Source organism: Musca domestica, unplaced genomic scaffold (assembly GCF_030504385.1).
Source record: "Musca domestica strain aabys unplaced genomic scaffold, Musca_domestica.polishedcontigs.V.1.1 43, whole genome shotgun sequence".
In the NCBI taxonomy this organism is placed as follows: Eukaryota; Metazoa; Arthropoda; class Insecta; order Diptera; family Muscidae; genus Musca; species Musca domestica.
In genome coordinates this window covers 8,150,133-8,177,070 of record NW_026712332.1, presented here as the reverse complement: position 1 = coordinate 8,177,070, position 26,938 = coordinate 8,150,133, and the positions used below count along the sequence as shown (strand labels likewise).

Sequence of the window (26,938 nt, the reverse complement as noted above, 5' to 3'; positions counted from 1 at the left end):
AAGTGATAGGCAGAGAACGCACATACGTACAAACATACATACATACGTTGAGTGCATCATCTATGTTTATGTTATTGCTCTGCCTCTGCTGATCGCTCTGCTGCTATTCAATGCAAAAAATATTGTCCCGCTATTCCTTTGGTTGTTAAACCAGAATAGAAAAGAAATAAAACATTCTTATTTGAAACAATTAAAGAGTGAAGAAGTGTTTTAATTTGGTGACGGGCTAGAGGCAAACAAAAAAGTAAAAAATAACCCAACACAGTGGTTGAGTAAAAATTGCAAACTAATTTTGGAGAAATTAAATTTGATTGTCTTGATTGTGGAACTAAACGAAGGCGAGAATTTTGGCGTGTCTCAATAGAGAAACAACATATTTGGATAAATTGCTCTTCCAGGAGAAAGAACTTGCTCAGGGAATTCTACTTGCTGTTGGATAACCGTGGTCAGATTAAATGTGGAGAGGTGTATTAAAACACTTTGTCGTAAGTGGCCCTATAGACAACACAATTGCCCAGAGTAAGTCAATTTACATACTCAAGTCGAACCCTTGAGTTAGGAGTGTGTTTAATTACATATGAAACACATTCCGGGGTTGTCAAAATAGGCAATCCTCAAACATTGGCGACCGTGACAGGACACTTGTGTCTTTTTAACCTACAATTTTTGCTCCATATTACCCAAGTGCATTTGGACTTTGTTTGCCCGCCTTTTTACTGTCAGCCATTACTCTGTCATTTTGCGGAAAGAATCGGAGCCATTTTTATAAGCGATAAGGAATATTGCTGAATTGAAAATTTAGAGTGAGACAGCATTCTCGCCTACTTTTCATCTAATTTTTTGGTGCCATTTTTAAAACTATCGTTGCTCAAGTGGCTGAAGCTGAAAATTAGACTGAGACTGCATTCTCATAAACCGGCTTCTCTTTCTTGCGCAACATAATCCTATCATCGGTAAACAACGGAAAACATTTTTACACAAATTTATAATAAATTATAATTCCAAATGACTGATGAACAAGTCCAGGGTTCCCAAAGGGACACAACCCTTGAGGAATTGAAACAACAACGTGGCTCGTCAAAGGGGAGTATGACCCGAATTAAAAATATAATTGAATCCAACACTTCATTGTCTCATACAGAACTTGAGTGTCGGTTGGGAATTGTAGAATCCCACTACAAGCAAGCTTCTTACTACCAAAGTCAGATAGAAAGATTGTCCCCCAGAGATAATGGAAGAGCCGAAATTGAGGAACTGTATGTTTCAATTAAAACTAAAATTCTTACTCAAATTGGGCAAGGTAGACGTCCTAGTATAGCTGATCAATCTTTTGTGTTGCCTCATGTCCCATCTAATAGATTACCCAGCTTAAAATTACCCAAGTTTGATGGGAAATAACTGGAATATAAGAACTTTATAAATACGTTTAACAATTTGGTCCACAATGACCCAAATATTTCTACTTCGTAAAAATTCAACCACTTACTCTCGTGTCTTAGTGGGGAAGCGCTTGCAACCATAAAGGCATTCCAAGTCACTGATGAAAATTATTCTAGTGCCCTTAAAAGATTGAAGGAGCGGTACGATAATGACACACTAATCTTTCTTGAAAATGTGACATCAATGTTTGAACTTCCGAAGTCCAATAAACCTGTTCCAAAGCAATTGAGAAATATTGTGGATACAATTTCTGCTCTCTATAGCTCTTTGAAATCCCTTGGCTCCTTTGAACAAATTTGTGATGCCTTCATAATTCATCTCGCGATGAGCAAGGTTGATTCTGAAACCAAACAACGATGGGATGAATACATCGATTACTCTACATTACCCTCTTGGACTGAATGTTGCTCCATGTTGGACAAGCGTTGTCAGCAATTGGACGCACAGTGCCGACGGTCTTCAAAACAGCATAACCCTACCATAACAACAAATTACTCACATAGTAATAATCAAAAACAACATTCATTCGTAACAAAAAATGTGGCTCAAAATTTTGTGTGCAGTCATTGCTCCAAATCGGGTCATATGATATCAACTTGTCAGCGGTTCATCGTTCTTACTCCTAATCAACGAATTGAACAAGCTAAGCAACAAAAACTTTGCCTCAACTGTTTATCAAAAGGGCATGGTTACATACAATGCCCCTCAAAATATTCATGTAGATTTTGTAAACAACGTCATCACTCGCTTCTTCATAAGCAATTAGAACCAACCTGTCCCCAGAAAGAAGAAGAACCGTCATCATCATCTGCTGCTACACATAGCACCTTTCAAAACAAACCCAGTCCCCAAGTGAGTGCTGTTATTCTTGCTACTGCATTAGTATTGGTTCGTGACTCAGAGGGAAAATATCAACTGGGCCGTGCTCTGCTTGACTCTTGCTCTCAAGTTAACTTCATAAGTGAGACATTATGCAAATCTCTTAATCTCAAGAAATGCACAAATTCAACAGATGTCTCTGGAGTTGGCTCTTCGAAGTTGAGAGTCACTCATAAAACACAAACGACAATAAGATCTCGTCTTAATAACTTTAATATGTCATTAGAGTTCCTGGTTTCTCGCAATATAACTGGTTATCATCCTGATGAGAATCTTTCCGTTAATGATTTCAATTTGCCCTCCAACATAGAGCTAGCTGATCCAGAATTTCATCGTCGACGTGGAATCGATATTTTACTCGGAGCAGAATCATTCTTTTCGCTCTTATCCGTTGGTCAAATTAAACTTGGAGAAAATTTGCCCACTTTACAAAAAACTCTCTTGGGATGGATTGTCTCTGGAAAGTATACAAGTCAAATGGCAATATCATCACAAAGGTCTAATTACTCCATTGTACAACACAAAGATATTTTCCAAGAGATAAATAAAAATATTGAAATGCTATGGAAAATTGACGTCGTTGAAAGCAAATGCCAAAATATGTCTCGAGAGCAAAAAGTATGTGAAGACCATTTTGTGAAAAATGCATCAGTTCAATCGGATGGACGCTTAATGGTGAGATTGCCCTTTAAAGGTGACCCAAATTTGCTTGGCGATTCACGAGACATTGCCCTGCGTCGTTTCTTTTCCATAGAGAGAAAATTGAACAAAAACCCTGAATTAAAAGAAGATTACTCAAAATTTCTTAAAGAATATGAGGAATTGGGCCATATGTCTCAGGTGGACGACACTAATATTTCAGTTCCCAACTATTACATACCACATCACTGTGTTCTTCGCCCCAGCAGTGTGTCGACCAAGTTGCGTGTTGTCTTCGACGCATCATGTCGAACCTCTTCACAAACATCCCTGAATGAAATTATGATGGTGGGTCCAACAATCCAGAACAATTTATTAATTACTCTGCTTCGTTTCAGGTGTCATCGTTACGGAATGACAGCTGATATCGTCAAAATGTATCGCCAGGTTTTGGTTCACCCTGAGGATAGACAACTTCAGCTGATACTGTGGAGAGATGACTCCACCAACCCGATAAAAACATTTGCCCTCAACACCGTTACATACGGGACAGCTTCGGCACCATATCTCGCAATTCGAAGCCTACATTATGCTGCAGAACGTTTTCCCAACCCATACGAAGTAGGAAAAGGCATAATCATGAATGATTTTTATGTCGACGATATGGTTACTGGAGCGGATGACCTTGTATCTTTAAAACGCATTAAGAAAGAAGTCACCGAAATTTTATCTTACTCGAAATTTTCACTCTCGAAATGGCATAGCAATTACCCAGGTTATGTCTCAAGTGAAGATGAAGTAAAGGAAATGAAGCTAAATGATGACGTCACAAGTACTTTGGATATGACATGGCACTCAGATAATGACACATTCCATTTTGAGTTTCGCCCATCCAAAACGTATGCACATAATACGAAAAGAAACATTCTTTCCCTGACGTCGACGCTCTTTGACCCAATGGGTTTAATAAGCCCTCTCATCATCAGGTCAAAAATATTGCTCCAACATCTTTGGATCATAAAATGTGATTGGGATGAATCAGTTCCTCAAGAAATTGAATCAGCGTGGGAATCCATCATGGCTGATTACAATAATTTGTCTCAAGTAAAGATTCCTCGATACATTCGACTGCCAAATTCAACTAACATAGAGGTCCATGGATTTGGAGATGCTTCAATAAAGGCATATGGTTGCTGTTTATATCTTCGCTGTGAAGATTCTTTGGGAAACATAGCAGTAAATTTAATCGCATCAAAGTCAAGGGTTGCGCCCTTGAAAACGAGAACATTGCCACGATTAGAGTTGTGTGCTGCTCATTCACTCGCAACCTTCTGGAGCCAATAAAGCAATATTTTAACTTCCCGATTTCTCAAATCTACTTTTGGTCGGATTCTCAGATTACTCTTCATTGGATTAATTCCCACTCTTCAACCTTGTCTACTTTTGTGGGTAACAGAGTAGCTGAGATTCAAGAAACTTGCCCTGATGTCCTATGGCAATATGTTCCTACTGAACACAATCCCGCTGATTTAGTATCCAGAGGTTGTTCTGTTTCCGATATACTGGTTTCGCCTTGGTTCGTAGGCCCTTCCTTCCTTATGGGTCCATCCTTCAATTGGCCAAATTATTCTGGCCCAAATCTAAGCGAAGCGGACATGCATCTTGAAAGACGAAAAATTACATTGATAACAAAAAAGGAGGACTTACCCTATATCCTAAAAGCAGTCCATAAATTCAGTAACTATTTAAAATGTCTCAGAATATTCTCATATATATTTCGAATTCGTTCAAGAAAATCGCTCCACTTGCCCTCTATATCTCCAGATGAGTTGACACATTCTCTCCATAGGATAGTCTGGTGCATTCAACAACATTATTTTTCGGAGGAATTCCTTGAAATATCAAAGCATGGATTTGTCTCTGGTCAGCTGTCATCATTGGCTCCATTTATAGAAGATGTCTCTGGAGTGCAATTAATAAGAGTTGGCGGCCGATTATTGAATGCCGAGCTTACACCAGAGATGAAGTTTCCTTTGCTCCTGCCCAAAACCGATCCCTTCGTAAAAATCATTGTGATCTACATTCATCGCTCTAATTACCATGCTGGTCCAAGAGCCTTAGTATCTTTGGTTCAGCAGCAATTTTGGATTGTCAATTGTCGGTCTTTGGCCCGAAAGGTGGTTCATCAGTGCATACATTGCACAAGATACAAACCGAAATTACTCACTCAGGTAATGGGCAACTTACCCAAGGATCGAGTTACCGGTTTCCGCCCATTTGATGTTGTTGGAGTTGATTTTGCTGGTCCCATACCAACGTATCTCAGGATTCGAGGGAAAGCTCCATCAAAATCCTACATTGCTGTCTTCGTTTGTTTCGCATCAAAGGCAGTACACCTAGAAGCGGTATCCGACTTGTCCAGCGAGGCCTTCATAGCAGCATTAAAACGGTTTACTGGCCGCAGAGGTGTACCGTCAAGAATTTATTGCGATAACGCTACCAATTTTGTTGGAGCAGAGAGGAAATTGAGTGATTTTCATAAATTTTTCCACCTCGACAAAAATAAGGAAGCAGTTGCTCATTATTCATCTGCGAAGTTCATAGAATTTTCCTTCATTCCTCCCAGAGCTCCTCATTTTGGTGGACTATGGGAAGCTGCTGTTAAATCAGCTAAAGGCCACTTACTCAGAACGCTCCCTAGTGCTCGTCTTACATTTGAAGAGATATGCACAGCCCTTGTTGAAATAGAGGCAATTTTAAATTCCCGTCCTATCTGCCAGATATCCACAGATCCCAACGACTTAGAAGCGCTTACTCCAGGGCATTTACTCATTGGTTGCCCGTTGCAGTGTATTCCAGAGAAGATAAAATATGACTCTGACATTTCTCATCTACAACAGTGGCAACGAATCTCAGCCATAAAGTCTCATTTCTGGAGCAGGTGGCACACAGAATACTTGGCTCAGTTACAAAATCGTTATCGCTGGAAAAACCCACAACAAAATCTTCAAGTCAACGATATGGTGCTCATACACGAAGACAATGTTTCCCCCATGAAATGGGCCATCGGTCGAGTTACCAAACTTATTCCAGGAGCAGACGGTTTTGTTCGAGTGGCAGAAGTCAAGACATCACAAACTACATTAAAGCGTCCCGTGGCAAAGTTAGCCGTACTTCCTAAAGAATAAAGTTTGATTGAAACCAGGGTTTCAATGGGGCCCGGGATGTTAAATCACTCAAATGATTTTTTAATATTATTTAAATTTGATTTGTTGCTCAAAGAGCATTTTTGAAAACATAACATTATTTAAATTAATTATTTTCAGTACTTAATATTTTAACGCTACAAGAGCCACCTTAATGTCATTTTTTCTGTTTTCCCTTTTCTATTATTTACTTTGAATTCGCCCTAAAGAGAATCCATCATAACTAGCAATGTTATTGTAAATATGGATGAGCAGTCAGACGATCAAGTGATAGGCAGAGAACGCACATACGTACAAACATACATACATACGTTGAGTGCATCATCTATGTTTATGTTATTGCTCTGCCTCTGCTGATCGCTCTGCTGCTATTCAATGCAAAAAATATTGTCCCGCTATTCCTTTGGTTGTTAAACCAGAATAGAAAAGAAATAAAACATTCTTATTTGAAACAATTAAAGAGTGAAGAAGTGTTTTAATTTGGTGACGGGCTAGAGGCAAACAAAAAAGTAAAAAATAACCCAACACAGTGGTTGAGTAAAAATTGCAAACTAATTTTGGAGAAATTAAATTTGATTGTCTTGATTGTGGAACTAAACGAAGGCGAGAATTTTGGCGTGTCTCAATAGAGAAACAACATATTTGGATAAATTGCTCTTTCAGGAGAAAGGACTTGCTCAGGGAATTCTACTTGCTGTTGGATAACCGTGGTCAGATTAAATGTGGAGAGGTGTATTAAAACACTTTGTCGTAAGTGGCCCTATAGACAACACAATTGCCCAGAGTAAGTCAATTTACATACTCAAGTCGAACCCTTGAGTTAGGAGTGTGTTTAATTACATATGAAACACATTCCGGGGTTGTCAAAATAGGCAATCCTCAAACAGTTAGATTTATTTATTTGCACCAGTGCTGCCAAAAACATAACAAGAAAAATCTTCACTTTTCAAAACCAAAAACCTCCATTTGAATTTTAAAAATCGGCAATGCTGCGGTATATGCAATTTTGAAATTAGCCTTAGAGTGTAACTACTATTAAATATTGGCATCCATGGCTGAAGTTGCACATGACCTTGTAACAATCTAGTTGAGCGGACATGGTATTGAGGTCTTAGACTGCGGCTTATCCCGCCGGAATGTCTAATTTCGATATATAGCACCTTTGGCATATCAATTTAAAAAATACAAATACAATTTCCACTAAGTAACGTTAAGATGTTAACCTCGATTGTTTTTTTTTTTTCACTTCCCATATGACTTTTACAGTCATCCATGGTATTTTCTGAGCCATCAGACTTGTGTGACCCCAAAAGTGACTTACCAATGACTAACAAATATTCAACTCATCTTGCTAAACTTCAAAATATATTGTTTTTTTAAGAACTATTTAGTTTTTAAATGTATTTAGTGGATATGTTTTATTTTGCTTACATATATTATTTAGAAGTCCATACATTGGTTGTAATTTTGTGTGTAATAATATTTTGTCTTTTTCAAAATTTGTAATTCATATACACGTGGGTCTTATGTAATGTATTTGGCTTAGATCTGGGCCTTATTTCATTTATCTGTTAATTCTTCGGTTTTTTTTTTTTTTTTTTAATTATCGATTTTTGGGTTTTTGTTTGTCTGCCCTAACTTTTGAAAGCAATATTCATATTTAAATGCTTTAGCTCATGCTTTACGTTTTAATTAAATTTCCAAATGCTCCAATTTCATATTAAACTAACCACGAGTAAAGTACATTATTATTACATGATGATGGAGCTTCTGACATATCAGTTTTAATTATGGCAACTAGATCATGGTAGATGGTGCTTACTGATTTATTTTTGGTTGTTGTACGTTTGTCGTTTGTATTCTCGATTGATAGCAGTAGCCATAGCACAATAAAATCAAGGTAGGGCTATGATACCATACGATTTTAATTTTTTTCTTGGCTTAATATGTCAACTTTATTTGTTAATGTGTGTGTATTCTTTGTTCAGAAAATATTCAAATTCGAGTGTTTTCAAAATGCTTATTGCAACGTATGCATCTACAGTTTTTGTAGCGAATTAAAGCTTTAGATCTATATATATATATATATATATATATATATATATGTATATATATATATATATATATATATATATATATATATATATATATATATATATATATATATATACCCCAATATATATATTTATATATATATATATATATATATATATATATATATATATATATATATATATATATATATATACAGGGTGAGATGAAAAAAACTACAACCAACTTCAAACTGCTGTCATTTTTAAGCCACTCGTCCGACAGCTTTTATTCCATTGACAGCTCAGTATATAGTTTACAAGCGTACAATTTTGGTGAGAATTTTCCAGAAAAAAAAGTAATTCATAATGGAATTCAAGCCACAAGTGGCTATCGTTAGAACACTCCACCATTTAAATGTGAATAAATCTTTTGTGTTTCGTACCATCGCTTGTCACTGCGGTAGAAAACAGCAACATCAGCAGAAATAGTTCGAAAAGTAAAGAAGCAACTTGATCGAAACCCGCATCGCAGTGGCCGATAAATGGCTCGTGAGCTGAACATATAGCAATATTCCGTTCGGCAAATATTAAAAAATGAGCTCGGGGTAAAGCCAATGAAATTCCAAAAAGTGCAAGAACTTACACCGCAACCGAAAGAAAATAGACTCAAATGAGCTAAAGAGTTGCTTCGCCTGGCCGAAAGTGGTGAACTGCCGAATTTCTCCGATGAGAAAACATTCGTTGTCCAGCAGTTTGTAAACAAACAAAATGATCGTGTTTACTTGCCAAAGAGGTCAGATGAAAATGTGCACCTTCGGTTGGCCACCAGAACTCAAGCGCCGGCCATGGTGATGATGTGGGCCGCCATAACAGCCGATGGTCGCTCTCCGTCGGTCTTTCTTGTATGCTATAACAATATAAAATATGTTTTTTATAACAATTTCTAAATATGTTATGAAATTTGTCTTGTTTTATTATTATTTTTTTTTTTTTTGTAGCTGTTCGACTTTTAAGTTAAGATTATTAATCTGCCCTATTACAGTTGTCGACGTCGTCGCAAAATGAAGTCGAGGCGACAATAATGGTTTTGGGGTTGTCGTTTTTTGTCGTTCATTGTCGATGTGAAGTCGTTTTTACAGCATTATCTGTCCGTAAGAAATTGTGACAACGTTGTATTTTTTAGTCGACGTTGATATTTTAACAAATTTTGTATTTGACATTTGACCATGAAAATAACAACAGCAAAACAATTTGGAAATATTGAAGTCATTTCCGACACTGGTCTAATAAGATCCCAATGCTGAAAACCTCAATGCTGCTGTGACCAATTGAAACAACTTTAGTTTAGTAAAAACTTTTCGATTTTTTTTTCGAAAGTTTTTCCAGAGGAAGGTATTTTTACCATGATTCCGGGAAACTATTAATATGATTCCCAGATTTTTGACTCGAAAGTTCGGGTTCAAAACCGAATCCACTTATCCGATATAGGTTATACCTATATCGCTTATGAAAATACCTATCCACATTATGGGTTCACATGAAGGCCCATCATAATATATTGGGTAAGTGGATCCGGTCTTGGACCCGGATTATCGGGTCAAAAATTAGGGTTACAGGTCCGTCCCCAAAAAATGGTATCCCGGAATGAGGTTAAAAATACATACCACTGGAAAAAAAATTAAAAAAAAATGAAGAGTTTTTACTACACTGGAGTTAAGCCGGCTAATTTAATTTTAGACCTAAGAGCACACTCGATGCAATTCACAGTTCCCTAGTAGAACATAGTATACCACCACTCCTAATTGATTGGATTGATGTCATGCTCAGCAGCAGAATCATCAACTCAAGCATCGGGGAGTGTTCTGTCAGGAAATCTGTTACTAGGTGCACCCCGCAATGAGGGGTTCTATCACCACTACTCTGGCTTTTGGTGATAAACAAAATTCTAATCGAACTGGAAGAAGGTAGGACAAGGTCGTGGCTTACGCCGATGATGTTGTCTTGCTGATTGCTGGGAAATTTCCGCAGACTGTTACAGATCTTATGCAGGGAGCAGCTCTAGTTAAACTTTCGAGATGAGCACGCTGCAATGGACTTGGCGTGAATCCATCAAAAACTGAGCTGGTACTTTTCACAAGGAAGCGGAAAATACCGGTTTTTCGCTGCCTATCCTTGATGATGTTCTGCTAAGCTTTTCCTCGGAAGCTAAATACCTCGGTACCATCCTAGACCAGAAGCTGGGAAGAGGAACATCGAAGAGCGAGCGAAGAGGGCTTAATTGCAAAAACTCCATAGGAAAAAGCTGGGGTCTCAAGCCACACATAATCAAATGGTTATATGAGTCTGTCCTCCGACCAATTCTAACCTACGGGGGGATTTTCTGGTGGCATTCCCTAGGGAAAACCACCTTCAGGAAATGCGTTGATAAAGTCCAAAGAGTTGCATCGCTACTAATTACAGAAGCACACACTCCAATCCGCACTATATACCCTACTCAATTTAAAACCGTTAGGTTTACTCGTAGAGGAACAAGCTGCTAGGTGTGCCCTGCGGCTCAATGAGCAGGGTCAATGGCGGGGTCAACCATTCGGACACTCCGCTTTTATCAAGTATGTGGATAGTATAGTAAATCAGGCTATAACTAGTGACTATATATCACCTAGGCACAGCTTTGAACCACTTGATATTCACATACCTAACAGAGACATTTGGACTCGTGATACTCCACCTTTTAACGGTATAGCTATTTATACTGATGGATTATGATACTCCACCTTTTAACGATATAGCTATTTATACTGATGGATTAAAGATGGAAAGTGGAACGGGGCCGGAGTCTGCTGTGAAAGTCTAAATATCCGACGATCCTTCAAATTAAACAACGATTCTAGTGTTTTTCAGGCAGAAATTTTCGCTATCAGGAAGGCCATAGAGTTGCTGGCAAATAGAGTCAATGAACTGGACGGACCGGTGACTATATATGTCGATAGTCAAGCGGCCCTGAAGGCTTGAACAATCAAATCTAAGGCGGTTCTGGATTGCAGGAATGCTCTGGAAAAGACTAAATCGTTTATTCAACTCTGTTGGGTCCCTGGACATTGTAACATACCTGGAAATGAATCTGCTGACGAATACTGTCGAATACTGAGCCAGCCAAACGACTAAAGTGACTAAAGACGATGTGTTAACACGCCGTAGACACAAATCTCTTAAACTCTCCATTCTCTATACAATTTCGTACTTACTTATTTACTTCTTCACTCATAGCTATTTTATTTCTTCTCCTATCTTTAGTCTACTTTTATCTCTTCCTAATCAGGATGAACACAATGGACCAAAAGGTCTCCGAGTGAAGTGGTTGTATTTTGTATCAGCGCCTACTTGGCAACTTTGGCGAAATTCTTTTAGCACATGCTGAAAACAGTCCTTGTTAAATCTGAAGTAATTTGAAAATCTAAAAGAACACACTGAGTACATATTTTAATTAAATTAATTGAAATATATACTTGGAGCAGACAATGCAAATATGTTTGTTTGCTGTCTTAGCACTCGCCGCTGCACTACTAATACATTCCCCTCTTCATCCTCACTTGAACTTAAGATATGTAACGCCAAGCCTTTCCGTAATACCATTTTTGAATCGAAGCGACGCACAGTGGTCGATTTGAAACATTTAGGCGGCCAAAAATATGTTTGGACATTAATGGCTTTAAAATATATTCTAAAAAAAATTATGTATTAATTTAACAAAGTAAATAAGAAAAACACATTTTCTATAACAAAAGCACGTTTTATTTTCATAAATTATAAATAAATAAAAATAGATTAAATTGTCTTATTCAAAGATGATTCTATGTCGACTTCTTCGTGCTCAATGCATGATTGTGTGTGGAGCTCGGCAGGTTCTAATAGTTCTATAACTTCACTGGAAAACTTCTTGTGTGAAGTTTTCTTTAACGATCTTTCACTACTTATGAGTGGATCTAAAGTAAGAAGCAATGTTTAGCTCAGAGGGGCTCCGCCGATGGGAGTGAAACGCCGAATGCGTCGAGCAGTGGACCGTAGGGGGGAAATATAAAAAATAAAATAAGAGTTTTTCTTATTATAAGTCAACTATTTATTGCTAGTTTGGTTGGTGGGTAACAATATTACCTTTGGCAACAATATGCCTCTCTATGCACAACGATATGTGCTGCAAACGATATTGCGGGTGTTGTCTGTCCGAATGACAGCGAAATACTACTTGATGTCTAAAGGAGGCGGCATAACAAGTGACAGCTAATTACTCGTTAAAATGTCAAAGGCGCTAGCACAAGGTTGCAATAAACCGTAGCGCGTACATTTTAACGAATAATTAAGGACCAAACCAGGGGTCAATAAAAAGCAATATTTAATGCAATTCTAAATTAAACATGCCGACCCCCTTGAAACATCAAAGCATGTTTCAACACAATTAAACTTAATCTAATTTAGTACCGATGGTAGGTACTGGATGCATAGTGCAGCGTGAGCTTTTTATTCGAACAAAATGTAGGGAATGGAAACGCAAATGAATCTGCAGTAACAGATTCGGGATCCATCTCCGCTACAACGATAATATGAAGCCGCAGATGAATCTGCAGTAACAGATTCGGACTTCAATCAAGCATATTATTACACGAAATGTAATATTTTGAAGCCGCAGATGAACCTGCAGTTACAGATTCGGACTTCAATCGAGCTACGTGTTTCCCGAAACGATATTCGCTAGGCCGATTTCATGCGGAGGTCGTTTTACAACATTGTTTACAGATTTTAATTTCCCTTTATGATTTCCATCTGATAAATTGGTTTTTATGAATTTAATCAGGTTCCTCTTCGACATTTTGTTAAGCGATTTCAAACAAACAAATTTAGATTTTGAATTTTCGACTCCAACCCATGTGGAGGATGTACATATTGAGGGACGAAAAACTGGGGCTTCAGCGGACAACAACGATTTTGACGAGCTTGCCTGAGCTTTTGGAGTCAAAACCGGAATCGAACTATTCGGTTTTAATGACTCCCGATGTAATAACGTGTGATGACGTTGACCACATTTCGAACAACTATTTTTACTAGTACAATTTACTAGTTTATGTCCCTTTATGGATCGATTGTTCGATAAAATGACAAGAACGAAATTAAAAAAAATGTTCATTTCTAACATCTGTTCAAATTGTCGCCATGTCATGCAATTATTCAACAGGTTTCCCGCCGACTCTTTCGGTCCTACGTTCATCCATCCACCCGGCTGGCTGGCAATTATTTCATAATAGTTCTCCAAGTGATCTGCCTGCTGATGAAAACAAAACAAGATTTGCAACTTGCCAGCAGAGCAAGAGCAACAATAAAAGATTGCAATTCTTCGTTGTGATTGGTTGTTGGTTGGCGGTGTGTCGCTGGCAGATAATAGAGGAAATCGCAAAAAACAAAAACCAGACTCTATCAGTATAGGGAAAGCTATGGGTTTCGCGTCACTGTTTGCAATATTTGACGTCAAGTGTAAGTCTCCCTATGTACCCACATACAATAATTTTTAATGCAAACTGTCTGCGGGCCATTTGGGCTGTTTACAACTCATGGTGAAAAACAGTTTTTAATGGTTATTACGGCTAACTCTCCTGGGATAATGCCAACGCAAGGCGCATTTATTATTGGGAACAAATTTCAGCAGATATTGCAAAAAAACCTCACAATTCCCCAAAGATTTGTTCAACAAATTAAAACGTAAAGCAAACATCAAAAAGTAGCATCAGCAGCAGCAAAGTAAAGCATCATGTCCTCTTTGTCGAGAGAAATGCCATCGACTTAATTTTTGTTCAAAATTTAAGAATTTGTCCCCCGCAAATAGATTTGCATTTGTAAAGCGCCACGACCATTGCATAAATTGTTTGGCAAAGGGACATGATTTTCCAATTGAAGGGGAAGATGAACATTTGGAATGAGAATTCCTAGCAGTATTAACCGAATTTGAATTAGGCGAAGGAATCGATTTGTCGCTATAATTTTCCAAACACACAAGCGTGTTTATCCTTTCTGAAAGAAAGGTGTCTAAATCTTTCCACGAAGAAAGCCAATTTGTTTTTGATACCTTGTTCCCAAAGCAGTTGCGTTTCTTTAGGTAAACGTTGTAGGCAAAGAAACACCAGTATCGGATCCCATTGATCTGTGGGAACGTTGTAGGTCGACATTGAAAATATGCAACTGTTTTTTCCCCGTCGGATCTCTTTTAGACCCGATGCAGTTTCTTTGAGAAGAATTGGAAGATTATGCAACGACTTTAGTTGATGATGAACCAATAATCGAATATTGTTGTATTCATCATTTAATGCTTTCCATGCGAAAGCAAAACCACGGTTAGTTAGAGGAAACTGCGAAACGATTTCCCGAGCTTCTCTAGCAGTTTTATTAAGCAAATAGAACATGCGTTCGACATCACTCAAACGAGAGTTGTTTATGTAAATGGCGCTAAACAAATCCCGAAAGGAAGGCCAAGAAGAAAAATCTCCCTCAAAAATATCAATATCAATTGGGGGCAATGCCATATTGTGAACGATATCACAACCAGAAGAAATACTTGCGGCAATATTTTCCTGCGATTCAGGAACCAAAAGAGATTGAGCCGATTGCTCTTGATTTTTATCCGCGTTTTTAAACAAATTTTTTGTGGTACAACGATTTTTTATAATTATTCTATCGATTGTTGTCCTTGCACTTGTGTAAATGTTAATAGAAACATATTTACACTCTGCCAAATGCAGATATTCTTTAGTAACATTTTCTGAATTTTCTAAATTTCGTAACGACTTATTGACCGATTGCCATAACTTTTCTAGCTTGCTCTTCCTTTCCTCTAATATACTAATATCTAAATAGTCACCTTTTAGTGCACCGATTTGTGCACCAAATTCTGTCAGAGCGTCAGATGCTTTTATGAAAATTTGTAGAGGAGAGGAGGCCATAATTATAGCAAGAAACACCGAACCAAATTGGGAGAAAATAGAGAAATAAATAAAATAACAATTTTATTTATATTTATTTAATTAGTCAAAATGAAATTTCAAAAGTACGAAAACAACAACAAAAATTAAATACACTATAGTATTTATATTATTTTAACTTTAATAATAACATTAATTTTACACTCAATACCCACTACTATAACAAATAGAGGTGACCGACCAACGTAGTGTAGCTACTCAACCTAAACGGAAACGACAGAAAGAGGAATACACAAAAATATTCTTCCTTCGTTTGTTATGTTCGTTCACTGATCTAACAAAGCACAAACAACAAGTGGTGATCAGAGAACAACGACAAAACATGCAGTGATGTTGGTGGATGTTCAAACGGTGTTGTTGTTGTTTGCGACAAACAAAACAGAAAATGAATTTGACTGTTGTTACAACGAGAAAAAGAGAATAAATGTAACAACAACAATATGCAATATTAAAGCGGACAGACCAAACAAAAAGAATTATATTGCAATCTTTGTTTTATGCGTAAAGCACACCAAACTAAGAGCTAGCAACAACAATACCTGACGAAGGTTTTATTGGTATCAACGAAATATTGAATGTTTTGTTGTTTTAAATGAACCAAAACAAAAAGAAAATTAGCAAACGATTTTTGCGACAATTTTATTTTTGAGTTTTGTTTTGATTTTGATGCTGCCGAATACAAGCATCCAAATTAGAAGCCGACGATTGGCGGGAAACAAAACAAAAGGGAAAGAAGTGACGTTGTAAAACGACCTTTGTACCCAAACAAAACCGATTGTTTTGTTGGTGTCGCGGTAATTTAATAACGCGAGCTCACTTAAAAACAACACTGCACTATACGTACCTTGTAATGCAGGAGTAATAGACTGTACATTTATGCAGGATCCAAGTATCCATACGCAAGCGATGATCCAAATCTGGCTCGAATTGACCAATGTTTAGCTCAGAGGGGCTCCGCCGATGGGAGAGAAACGCCGAATGCGTCGAGCAGTGGACCGTAGGGGGGAAATATAAAAAATAAAATAAGAGTTTTTCTTATTATAAGTCAACTATTTATTGCTAGTTTGGTTGGTGGGTAACAATATTACGTTTGGCAACAATATGCCTCTCTATGCACAACGATATGTGCTGCAAACGATATTGCGGGTGTTGTCTGTCCGAATGACAGCGAAATACTACTTGATGTCTAAAGGAGGCGGCATAACAAGTGACAGCTAATTACTCGTTAAAATGTCAAAGGCGCTAGCACAAGGTTGCAATAAACCGTAGCGCGTGCATTTTAACGAATAATTAAGGACCAAACCAGGGGTCAATAAAAAGCAATATTTAATGCAATTCTAAATTAAACATGCCAACCCCCTTGAAACATCAAAGCATGTTTCAACACAATTAAACTTAATCTAATTTAGTTCCGATGGTAGGTACTGGATGCATAGTGCAGCGTGAGCTTTTTATTCGAACAAAATGTAGGGAATGGAAACGCAAATGAATCTGCAGTAACAGATTCGGGATCCATCTCCGCTACAACGATAATATGAAGCCGCAGATGAATCTGCAGTAACAGATTCGGACTTCAATCAAGCATATTATTACACGAAATGTAATATTTTGAAGCCGCAGATGAACCTGCAGTTACAGATTCGGACTTCAATCGAGCTACGTGTTTCCCGAAACGATATTCGCTAGGCCGATTTCATGCGGAGGTCGTTTTACAACATTGTTTACAGATTTTAATTTCCCTTTATGATTTCCATCTGATAAATTGGTTTTTATGAATTTAATCAGGTTCCTCTTCGACATTTTGTTAAGCGATTTCAAACAAACAAATTTAGATTTTGAATTTTCGACTCCAACCCATGTGGAGGATGTACATATTGAGGGACGAAAAACTGGGGCTTCAGCTGACAACAACGATTTTGACGAGCTTGCCTGAGCTTTTGGAGTCAAAACCGGAATCGAACTATTCGGTTTTAATGACTCGCGATGTAATAACGTGTGATGACGTTTACCACATTTCGAACAACTATTTTTACTAGTACAATTTACTAGTTTATGTCCCTTTATGGATCGATTGTTCGATAAAATGACAAGAACGAAATTAAAAAAAAATGTTCATTTCTAACATCTGTTCAAATTGTCGCCATGTCATGCAATTATTCAACAGGTTTCCCGCCGACTCTTTCGGTCCTACGTTCATCCATCCACCCGGCTGGCTGGCAATTATTTCATAAAAGTTCTCCAAGTGATCTGCCTGCTGATGAAAACAAAACAAGATTTGCAACTTGCCAGCAGAGCAAGAGCAACAATAAAAGATTGCAATTCTTCGTTGTGGTTGGTTGTTGGTTGGCGGTGTGTCGCTGGCAGATAATAGAGGAAATCGCAAAAATCAAATCACTGTTTGCAATATTTGACGTCAAGTGTAAGTCTCCCTATGTACCCACATACAATAATTTTTAATGCAAACTGTCTGCGGGCCATTTGGGCTGTTTACAACTCATGGTGAAAAACAGTTTTTAATGGTTATTACGGCTAACTCTCCTGGGATAATGCCAACGCAAGGCGCATTTATTATTGGGAACAAATTTCAGCAGATATTGCAAAAAAACCTCACAATTCCCCAAAGATTTGTTCAACAAATTAAAACGTAAAGCAAACATCAAAAAAGTAGCATCAGCAGCAGCAAAGTAAAGCATCATGTCCTCTTTGTCGAGAGAAATGCCATCGACTTAATTTTTGTTCAAAATTTAAGAATTTGTCCCCCGCAAATAGATTTGCATTTGTAAAGCGCCACGACCATTGCATAAATTGTTTGGCAAAGGGACATGATTTTCCAATTGAAGGGGAAGATGAACATTTGAAATGAGAATTCCTAGCAGTATTAACCGAATTTGAATTAGGCGAAGGAATCGATTTGTCGCTATAATTTTCCAAACACACAAGCGTGTTTATCCTTTCTGAAAGAAAGGTGTCTAAATCTTTCCACGAAGAAAGCCAATTTGTTTTTGATACCTTGTTCCCAAAGCAGTTGCGTTTCTTTAGGTAAACGTTGTAGGCAAAGAAACACCAGTATCGGATCCCATTGATCTTTGGGAACGTTGTAGGTCGACATTGAAAATATGCAACTGTTTTTTCCCCGTCGGATCTCTTTTAGACCCGATGCAGTTTCTTTGAGAAGAATTGGAAGATTATGCAACGACTTTAGTTGATGATGAACCAATAATCGAATATTGTTGTATTCATCATTTAATGCTTTCCATGCGAAAGCAAAACCACGGTTAGTTAGAGGAAACTGCGAAACGATTTCCCGAGCTTCTCTAGCAGTTTTATTAAGCAAATAGAACATGCGTTCGACATCACTCAAACGAGAGTTGTTTATGTAAATGGCGCTAAACAAATCCCGAAAGGAAGGCCAAGAAGAAAAATCTCCCTCAAAAATATCAATATCAATTGGGGGCAATGCCATATTGTGAACGATATCACAACCAGAAGAAATACTTGCGGCAATATTTTCCTGCGATTCAGGAACCAAAAGAGATTGAGCCGATTGCTCTTGATTTTTATCCGCGTTTTTAAACAAATTTTTTGTGGTACAACGATTTTTTATAATTATTCTATCGATTGTTGTCCTTGCACTTGTGTAAATGTTAATAGAAACATATTTACACTCTGCCAAATGCAGATATTCTTTAGTAACATTTTCTGAATTTTCTAAATTTCGTAACGACTTATTGACCGATTGCCATAACTTTTCTAGCTTGCTCTTCCTTTCCTCTAATATACTAATATCTAAATAGTCACCTTTTAGTGCACCGATTTGTGCACCAAATTCTGTCAGAGCGTCAGATGCTTTTATGAAAATTTGTAGAGGAGAGGAGGCCATAATTATAGCAAGAAACACCGAACCAAATTGGGAGAAAATAGAGAAATAAATAAAATAACAATTTTATTTATATTTATTTAATTAGTCAAAATGAAATTTCAAAAGTACGAAAACAACAACAAAAATTAAATACACTATAGTATTTATATTATTTTAACTTTAATAATAACTTTAATTTTACACTCAATACCCACTACTATAACAAATAGAGGTGACCGACCCACGTAGTGTAGCTACTCAACCTAAACGGACACGACAGAAAGAGGAATACACAAAAATATTCTTCCTTCGTTTGTTATGTTCGTTCACTGATCTAACAAAGCACAAACAACAAGTGGTGATCAGAGAACAACGACAAAACATGCAGTGATGTTGGTGGATGTTCAAACGGTGTTGTTGTTGTTTGCGACAAACAAAACAGAAAATGAATTTGACTGTTGTTACAACGAGAAAAAGAGAATAAATGTAACAACAAAAATATGCAATATTAAAGCGGACAGACCAAACAAAAAGAATTATATTGCAATCTTTGTTTTATGCGTAAAGCACACCAAACTAAGAGCTAGCAACAACAATACCTGACGAAGGTTTTATTGGTATCAACGAAATATTGAATGTTTTGTTGTTTTAAATGAACCAAAACAAAAAGAAAATTAGCAAACGATTTTTGCGACAATTTTATTTTTGAGTTTTGTTTTGATTTTGATGCTGCCGAATACAAGCATCCAAATTAGAAGCCGACGATTGGCGGGAAACAAAACAAAAGGGAAAGAGGTGACGTTGTAAAACGACCTTTGTACCCAAACAAAACCGATTGTTTTGTTGGTGTCGCGGTAATTTAATAACGCGAGCTCACTTAAAAACAACACTGCACTATACGTACCTTGTAATGCAGGAGTAATAGACTGTACATTTATGCAGGATCCAAGTATCCATACGCAAGCGATGATCCAAATCTGGCTCGAATTGACCAATGTTTAGCTCAGAGGGGCTCCGCCGATGGGAGTGAAACGCCGAATGCCTCGAGCAGTGGACCGTAGGGGGGAAATATAAAAAATAAAACAAGACTTTTTCTTATTATAAGTCAACTATTTATTGCTAGTTTGGTTGGTGGGTAACAATATTACCTTTGGCAACAATATGCCTCTCTATGCACAACGATATGTGCTGCAAACGATATTGCGAGTGTTGTCTGTCCGAATGACAGCGAAATACTACTTGATGTCTAAAGGAGGCGGCATAGCAAGTGACAACTAATTACTCGTTAAAATGTCAAAGGCGCTAGCACAAGGTTGCAATAAACCGTAGCGCGTACATTTTAACGAATAATTAAGGACCAAACCAGGGGTCAATAAAAAGCAATATTTAACGCAATTCTAAATTAAACAAGCAATCTTTGATAAACACCACAGTTGCATTCTTCCCTTGAAAATTTTCTTGAAAAATTCTGTCTGTATGACCGAAAATGTTAATTTCGAGCTTGTGCAGCCTCTTCCGACAATTGATCGATTGGAAGCAGTACATTATCTATTATCATTATCTATGATGGTGACTCCATGTAATAGTGATTTATGCATTGATGGAGTCATGGGATGCCAGTCGGATAATTCCACAAACAGTTGCGCGGTGTTTAAGGCATATTCTTTGAATTTTGATGTATTTATTTTGTGTCCACTTGAAGTCGCCTCTAATAAGATTTTAAATGGTTAATGCCTGTTATGTCCGCCACTAATCCTGTGTTTTAAAAAATCTCCTACTCGTATTGCTATCATTGGTATTATCAAAATTGACTTTAGGCATGCCCACCAACAGCACAGTTTCCACGCGGAATCTTTCTTGGATTTCTTTTTTCCTTTCTTCTTCTAATGCTATTTCTTCCTGTGTCCTTTTCTTTCCATATTTCTTCACGGGCAATTTATATGCCAAATGCAGAGTGCTTTCAAAAATACGTATTTCTGCGTGCAATACCGAATTGCCAAACTCAAGAGCACCTTTGGTGGGTAGCACTCTTGTTTTGCTTTCAACAAAAGGTTGTAACAAGGGTAATGCTTCGGGTTAGTTGCCCTTATTATTTCATATTGTCGTCTTGTTCGATCAGCTTCTACGAACATTTTGAGTGCTTGGGACGGGGTCAAAGGAGCAATTGTTTCATTGGTCTTGAAATAGGCTTTTCTATACTTACTAGCCTTTGTTTTTGAACTTCCTATTTCTTTGAGCAATTTTGAGGCATTTCTTTGTCCACTCGTTTGCAATACAACATTAAATACATACAAAAAATTCGTACACATTAAATATGGTACAATTCCTATGTGGACTTGGTCCAAGAAAAGGGCTAGCCTTAAAAAAAAATTCTTAAACAGACAAATCAAAGATTGGAAAACAGAACTCAGTTAATGACATTATGTCACCTAGGTCCCAAAGTATTTATAAACTGTTCTGGATTTATAAAAATTGATACAAGCTCGCTTGGTGATAGTACAGAAGCATATGTGGAGGTTCTTGATGGATCTCGAGTACATCCGGAAAAATATGAATGGGCTCGAAAAATGGCAATTGATGCAATGGAATATGACGACGAAGAATCCAATTCCGCCGGCGCGTTAGAAGAAATTTTAGAAAGCCCCGAAAGACCACAAGATCTCGATCTTGATGCATTTGCTGTAGAGCTCGAACGACAAGGTTTCGGAAACAAGAGCATAACACTATATGATATCAGATCTGAGTTGAATTCATTGTACAAAGACATCAGAATTCCATATCGCTCAGCAAATTCTAAAGAACTGTTCGATATGTTAACTAAAGAAACACCTGAATCGTTTTATGTTGGAAAAATGGTGTTAGCCACGGTTGCAGGGATTTCTCATCGTAAGCCACAAGGAGAACAATTAGACCAAGCAAATCCAGTTCAAAATGATGAGACCGGTAATTGGCAATGTCCTTTTTATTTAAAAGAGGATTTTCTAGAATTATCGGAAGTTTGGAATAATTTCGATGCTGGTGCTTGTCCTGGCCAAGCTACTGGTGTCAAACTTCGTCTCGACAATGGTCTGTCGGGTTTTATACATATTAAAAAATTATCCGATTAACACATTAAAAATCCTGAAGAAAGAGTTCAGTCCGGTCAAGCAATACATGTAAGAATTATCAAAATAGATGTCGATCGTTTTTCAGTTGATTGTTCATCAAAGAGTTCTGATCTAATGGACAAAAATCACGAATGGCGACCAAGGCGAGATCCATTTTATGATTATGAGCAAGAAGAAGTAGACAACTCTAAAGAAAAAGATCAGAAACAAGTTAGAACAAAACAACAATATGTAAAGCGGGTAATTATACATCCTTCTTTTCATAACAAATCTTATGCCGAAGTTGTAAAAATAATGGAAAATATGGATCAGGGCGAAGTATTTGTTCGACCATCGAGTAAAGGTTCAGATCACTTAACTGTAACGTGGAAAGTAAAAAATTATATTTATCAGCACATAGATGTTCGCGAGGAAGGCAAAGAAAACGCCTTCAGTTTAGGCCAAAGGCTATGGATTGGAAACGAAGAGTTTGAAGATTTGGATGAAATTATAGCAAGACATGTTAATCCCATGGCAGCTTGTGCTCGAGAACTACTCACTTATAAATACTATCGTGATACAGGAGGCGGACATAAGGACAAGATGGAAGAGTTATTGAAAGAAGAAAAAACAAAAGACCCCAGAAAAATACACTATTTTATTTCAGCATCCACAAATTATCCTGGAAAATTTTTGCTATCATACTTACCCAAAAACAAAAGCCGACATGAATACATAACTGTAATTCCAGAAGGGTTTCGTTTTAGAGGGAAAATTTTTGATTCACTAAATGGCCTACTTAAATGGTTTAAAGATCATTATTCTGACCCTATTGTGACAAACACTCCAGTGTCCACTTCCCAGCTTAACTCTTTATCAAGAATGAGCAACGCTGGGTATGATACGCCCAGAGTAACTGATTCAAGAACTTCGCAACAAATGTCTCAAAATGTTTCCATGCATACACCACATTTTTCAAGCACACCGGGTTATCATGGTGGATATGTTAACACACCATACACTCCAAGTGGCCAAACTCCATTTATGACTCCTTATACCACTCCCCACTCATCTCAAACTCCTCGATACGGCAGCAATACACCTAGCCCAGGCTCTTCGACTTCACATTTAACCTATGGCAACCAATCACACAATGATCGAAATTCAAAAGACGCTAGGTATGGAAATCTACAACGATTTGACAACAAAAATCACAGAACACAGCGTACGAATGAGAGCTTAGAATGGCAAATAGCTTCAAATTCATGGGCGAGGCGTAAACGAGTGAATCCTGTGATACCACAGAGTAGAGCAGAATCTATCTGACCCGCGAATTTTTGTATGCCGCCACCAAGCATTGATTACTTTCACCCAACGCCTCAGTACGTAGAAGATAATCGAGTCAGGCCTCCCCTAGACTATCAAAGAAGTCCTCGGTCTATTCGAAGTACTCCGCGTACGAATACCTCACCACATTCTATGAATTTAGGCGATTCAACTCCTTTATATGATGAAAACTAACTTGTATCAAATAAAGAAATATACATTTAAAACGTGTACTACTTCTATTTATTTGTATTACAGAATATCCCACTTAATAAAGCCAAAAAAGGTTAAAACGGGGTTTGGCAAACATTGTTATAAATAGAATTATGAAAACAAGCAATAACGGACAATAAATAAATGCGCAACAACAGTTTTGCTAACCCCTCTCAGCGAGGACTAAAAAGTGTTTTATAAATGTTTATAAAACCATATGTAGCACCACAGGTCTGGAGGATAACTTTAATAAAAGCAGAAATATATTTGAAAAAAATGTAATATGTGAACAAAAAGATAAAATGATTTTGAAGACTTATTGTATTATTATCGATACATCTTAAAACCATGACAGTGTGGCTAAGACCATGACTCACATAAATATTCATAAAAACAATCTAAAAATAGGAACAGCCCGAAAGGAAAGATGTATTCTATATAATGGATTATATTAAATGAATGAAAAATGCCGCCATCCTCGGCTTAGCGGTATGCAATCATCAGTCGCATTTTACTTATTAAAAACATTTTGTGATTGGTTAGATTTATTTATTTGCACCAGTGCTGCCAAAAACATAACAAAAAAAATCTTCACTTTCCAAAACCAAAAACCTTCATTTGAATTTTAAAAATCGGCAATGCTGCGGTATATGCAATTTTGAAATTAGCCTTAGAGTGTAACTACTATTAAATATTGGCATCCATGGCTGAAGTTGCACATGACCTTGTAACAATCTAGTTGAGCGGACATGGTATTGAGGTCTTAGACTGCGGCTTATCCCGCCGGAATGTCTAATTTCGATATATAGCACCTTTGGCATATCAATTTAAAAAATACAATTTCCACTAAGTAAGGTTATGATGTTAACCTCGATTGTTTTTTTTTTTACTTCCCATATGACTTTTACAGTCATCCATGGTATTTTCTGAGCCATCAGACTTGTGTGACCCCAAAAGTGACTTACCAATGACTAACAAATATTCAACTCATCTTGCTAAACTTCAAAATATAGTGTTTTTTTAAGAACTATTTAGTTTTTAAATGTATTTAGTGGATATGTTTTATTTTGCTTACATATATTATTTAGAAGTCCATACATTGGTTGTAATTTTGTGTGTAATAATATTTTGTCTTTTTCAAAATTTGTAATTCATATACACATGGGTCTTATGTAATGTTTTTGGGTTAGATCTGGGCCTTATTTCATTTATCTGTTAATTCTTCTGTTTTTTTTTTTTTAATTATCGATTTTTGGGTTTTTGTTTGTCTACCCTAACTTTTGAAAGCAATATTCATATTTAAATGCTTTAGCTCATGCTTTACGTTTTAATTAAATTTCCAAATGCTCCAATTTCATATTAAACTAACCACGAGTAAAGTGCATTATTATTACATGATGATGGAGCTTATGACATATCAGTTTTAATTATGGCAACTAGATCATGGTAGATGGTGCTTACTGATTTATTTTTGATTGTTGTACGTTTGTCGTTTGTATTCTTGATTGATAGCAGTAGCCATAGCACAATAAAATCAAGGTAGGGCTATGATACCATACGATTTTAATTTTTTTCTTGGCTTAATATGTCAACTTTATTTGTTTATGTGTGTGTATTCTTTGTTCAGAAAATATTCAAATTCGAGTGTTTTCAAAATGCTTATTGCAACGTATGCATCTACAGTTTTTGTAGCGAATTAAAGCTTTAGATCTATATATATATATATATATATATATATATATATATATATATATATACAGGGTGAGATGAAAAAAACTACAACCAACTTCAAACTGCTGTCATTTTTAAGCCACTCGTCCGACAGCTTTTATTCCAGTGACAGCTCATTATATAGTTTACAAGCGTACAATTTTGGTGAGAATTTTCCAGAAAAAAAAGTAATTCATAATGGAATTCAAGCCACAAGTGGCTATCGTTAGAACACTCCAGCATTTAAATGTGAATAAATCTTTTGTGTTTCGTACCATCGCTTGTCACTGCGGTAGAAAACAGCAACATCAGCAGAAATAGTTCGAAAAGTAAAGAAGCAACTTGATCGAAACCCGCATCGCAGTGGCCGATAAATGGCTCGTGAGCTGAACATATAGCAATATTCCGTTCGGCAAATATTAAAAAATGAGCTCGGGGTAAAGCCAATGAAATTCCAAAAAGTGCAAGAACTTACACCGCAACCGAAAGAAAATAGACTCAAATGAGCTAAAGAGTTGCTTCGCCTGGCCGAAAGTGGTGAACTGCCGAATTTCTCCGATGAGAAAACATTCGTTGTCCAGCAGTTTGTAAACAAACAAAATGATCGTGTTTACTTGCCAAAGAGGTCAGATGAAAATGTGCACCTTCGGTTGGCCACCAGAACTCAAGCGCCGGCCATGGTGATGATGTGGGCCGCCATAACAGCCGATGGTCGCTCTCCGCTCGTATTAATCGACCGTGACATCAGAATAAATGCTTTTGACAGCCACACATGCGAACTGGTACCTGTTTCCCGAGTCTCTATAGTGCGGACTTAACACTTATTTCTTGTATGCTATTACAATATAAAAAAATGTTTTTTTATAACAATTTCTAAATATGTTATGAAATTTGTCTTGTTTTATTATTATTTTTTTTTTGTAGCTGTTTGACTTTTAATTTAAGATTATTAATCTGCCCTATTACGGTTGTCGACGTCGTCGCAAAATGAAGTCGAGGCGACAATAATGGTATTGGGGTTGTCGTTTTTTGTCGTTCATTGTCGATGTGAAGTCGTTTTTACAGCATTATCTGTCCGTAAGAAATTGTGACGACGTTGTATTTTTTAGTCGACGTTGATATTGTTACGAATATAACTCTAGATTTAAGTTAATTTAGATGAATTCCGTTAATTTAAGAATTTGAATTGTAACGTAAATTTCTACTACGCAGTTTATTTGAATAACTTCACAACAACAACTACTGTATAGATTTTTCTACATCCTTCCATTTCCTCTTTCATTTTCTATTTTGTTGCTGACGTACAATTCTTGTTAAACGTCATCATTGATGATCGCTTAATTCCTCTTTCTTTGTTACCCCCTCGCCTGTGTATGTGTTGTTGTTATTGTTCACTCAATGTAAGTTTGTATGTGTTGTTGTTATTGTTCACTCAATGTAAGTTTGTATGTGTTCGTTGCATTGGTAGATTGTTCGTAATCTAGGCGTTACCAGATCGTCTAGAAACTTCTGTAGCGACAGGCGA

The 26,938-nt window shown here is 37.0% G+C and overlaps 2 protein-coding genes across 2 annotated transcripts; both read left to right on the top strand.

Moving 5' to 3' along the window:
* The first annotated feature begins 1,005 nt into the window (after nucleotides 1-1,005).
* Nucleotides 1,006-6,146, top strand: LOC131804373 (uncharacterized). The gene is made up of 4 exons (XM_059127204.1): nucleotides 1,006-1,087; nucleotides 1,142-1,256; nucleotides 2,163-3,857; nucleotides 5,900-6,146. Exons 1-4 carry the CDS (start codon nucleotides 1,006-1,008, stop codon nucleotides 6,144-6,146), a joined length of 2,139 nt encoding a protein of 712 aa, XP_058983187.1.
* Nucleotides 6,147-19,823: 13,677 nt separating this feature from the next.
* On the top strand, nucleotides 19,824-23,097 carry LOC131804356 (transcription elongation factor SPT6-like). The gene has a single exon (XM_059127176.1). It carries the CDS (start codon nucleotides 21,493-21,495, stop codon nucleotides 22,183-22,185), a length of 693 nt encoding a protein of 230 aa, XP_058983159.1. The 5' UTR covers nucleotides 19,824-21,492; the 3' UTR covers nucleotides 22,186-23,097.
* The last annotated feature ends 3,841 nt before the right edge of the window (nucleotides 23,098-26,938 follow it).

Coding starts and splice junctions, on each gene's coding strand:
- LOC131804373 (XM_059127204.1), top strand. CDS start 1,006: ATGACTGATGAACAAGTCCAGGGTTCCCAAAGGGACACAACCCTTGAG. Junction 1,088..1,141: donor ACGTGGCTCGTCAAAGGGGA/GTATGACCCGAA, acceptor TGTCTCATACAG/AACTTGAGTGTCGGTTGGGA. Junction 3,858..5,899: donor GAGTTTCGCCCATCCAAAAC/GTATGCACATAA, acceptor TTTCTGGAGCAG/GTGGCACACAGAATACTTGG.
- LOC131804356 (XM_059127176.1), top strand. CDS start 21,493: ATGACATTATGTCACCTAGGTCCCAAAGTATTTATAAACTGTTCTGGA.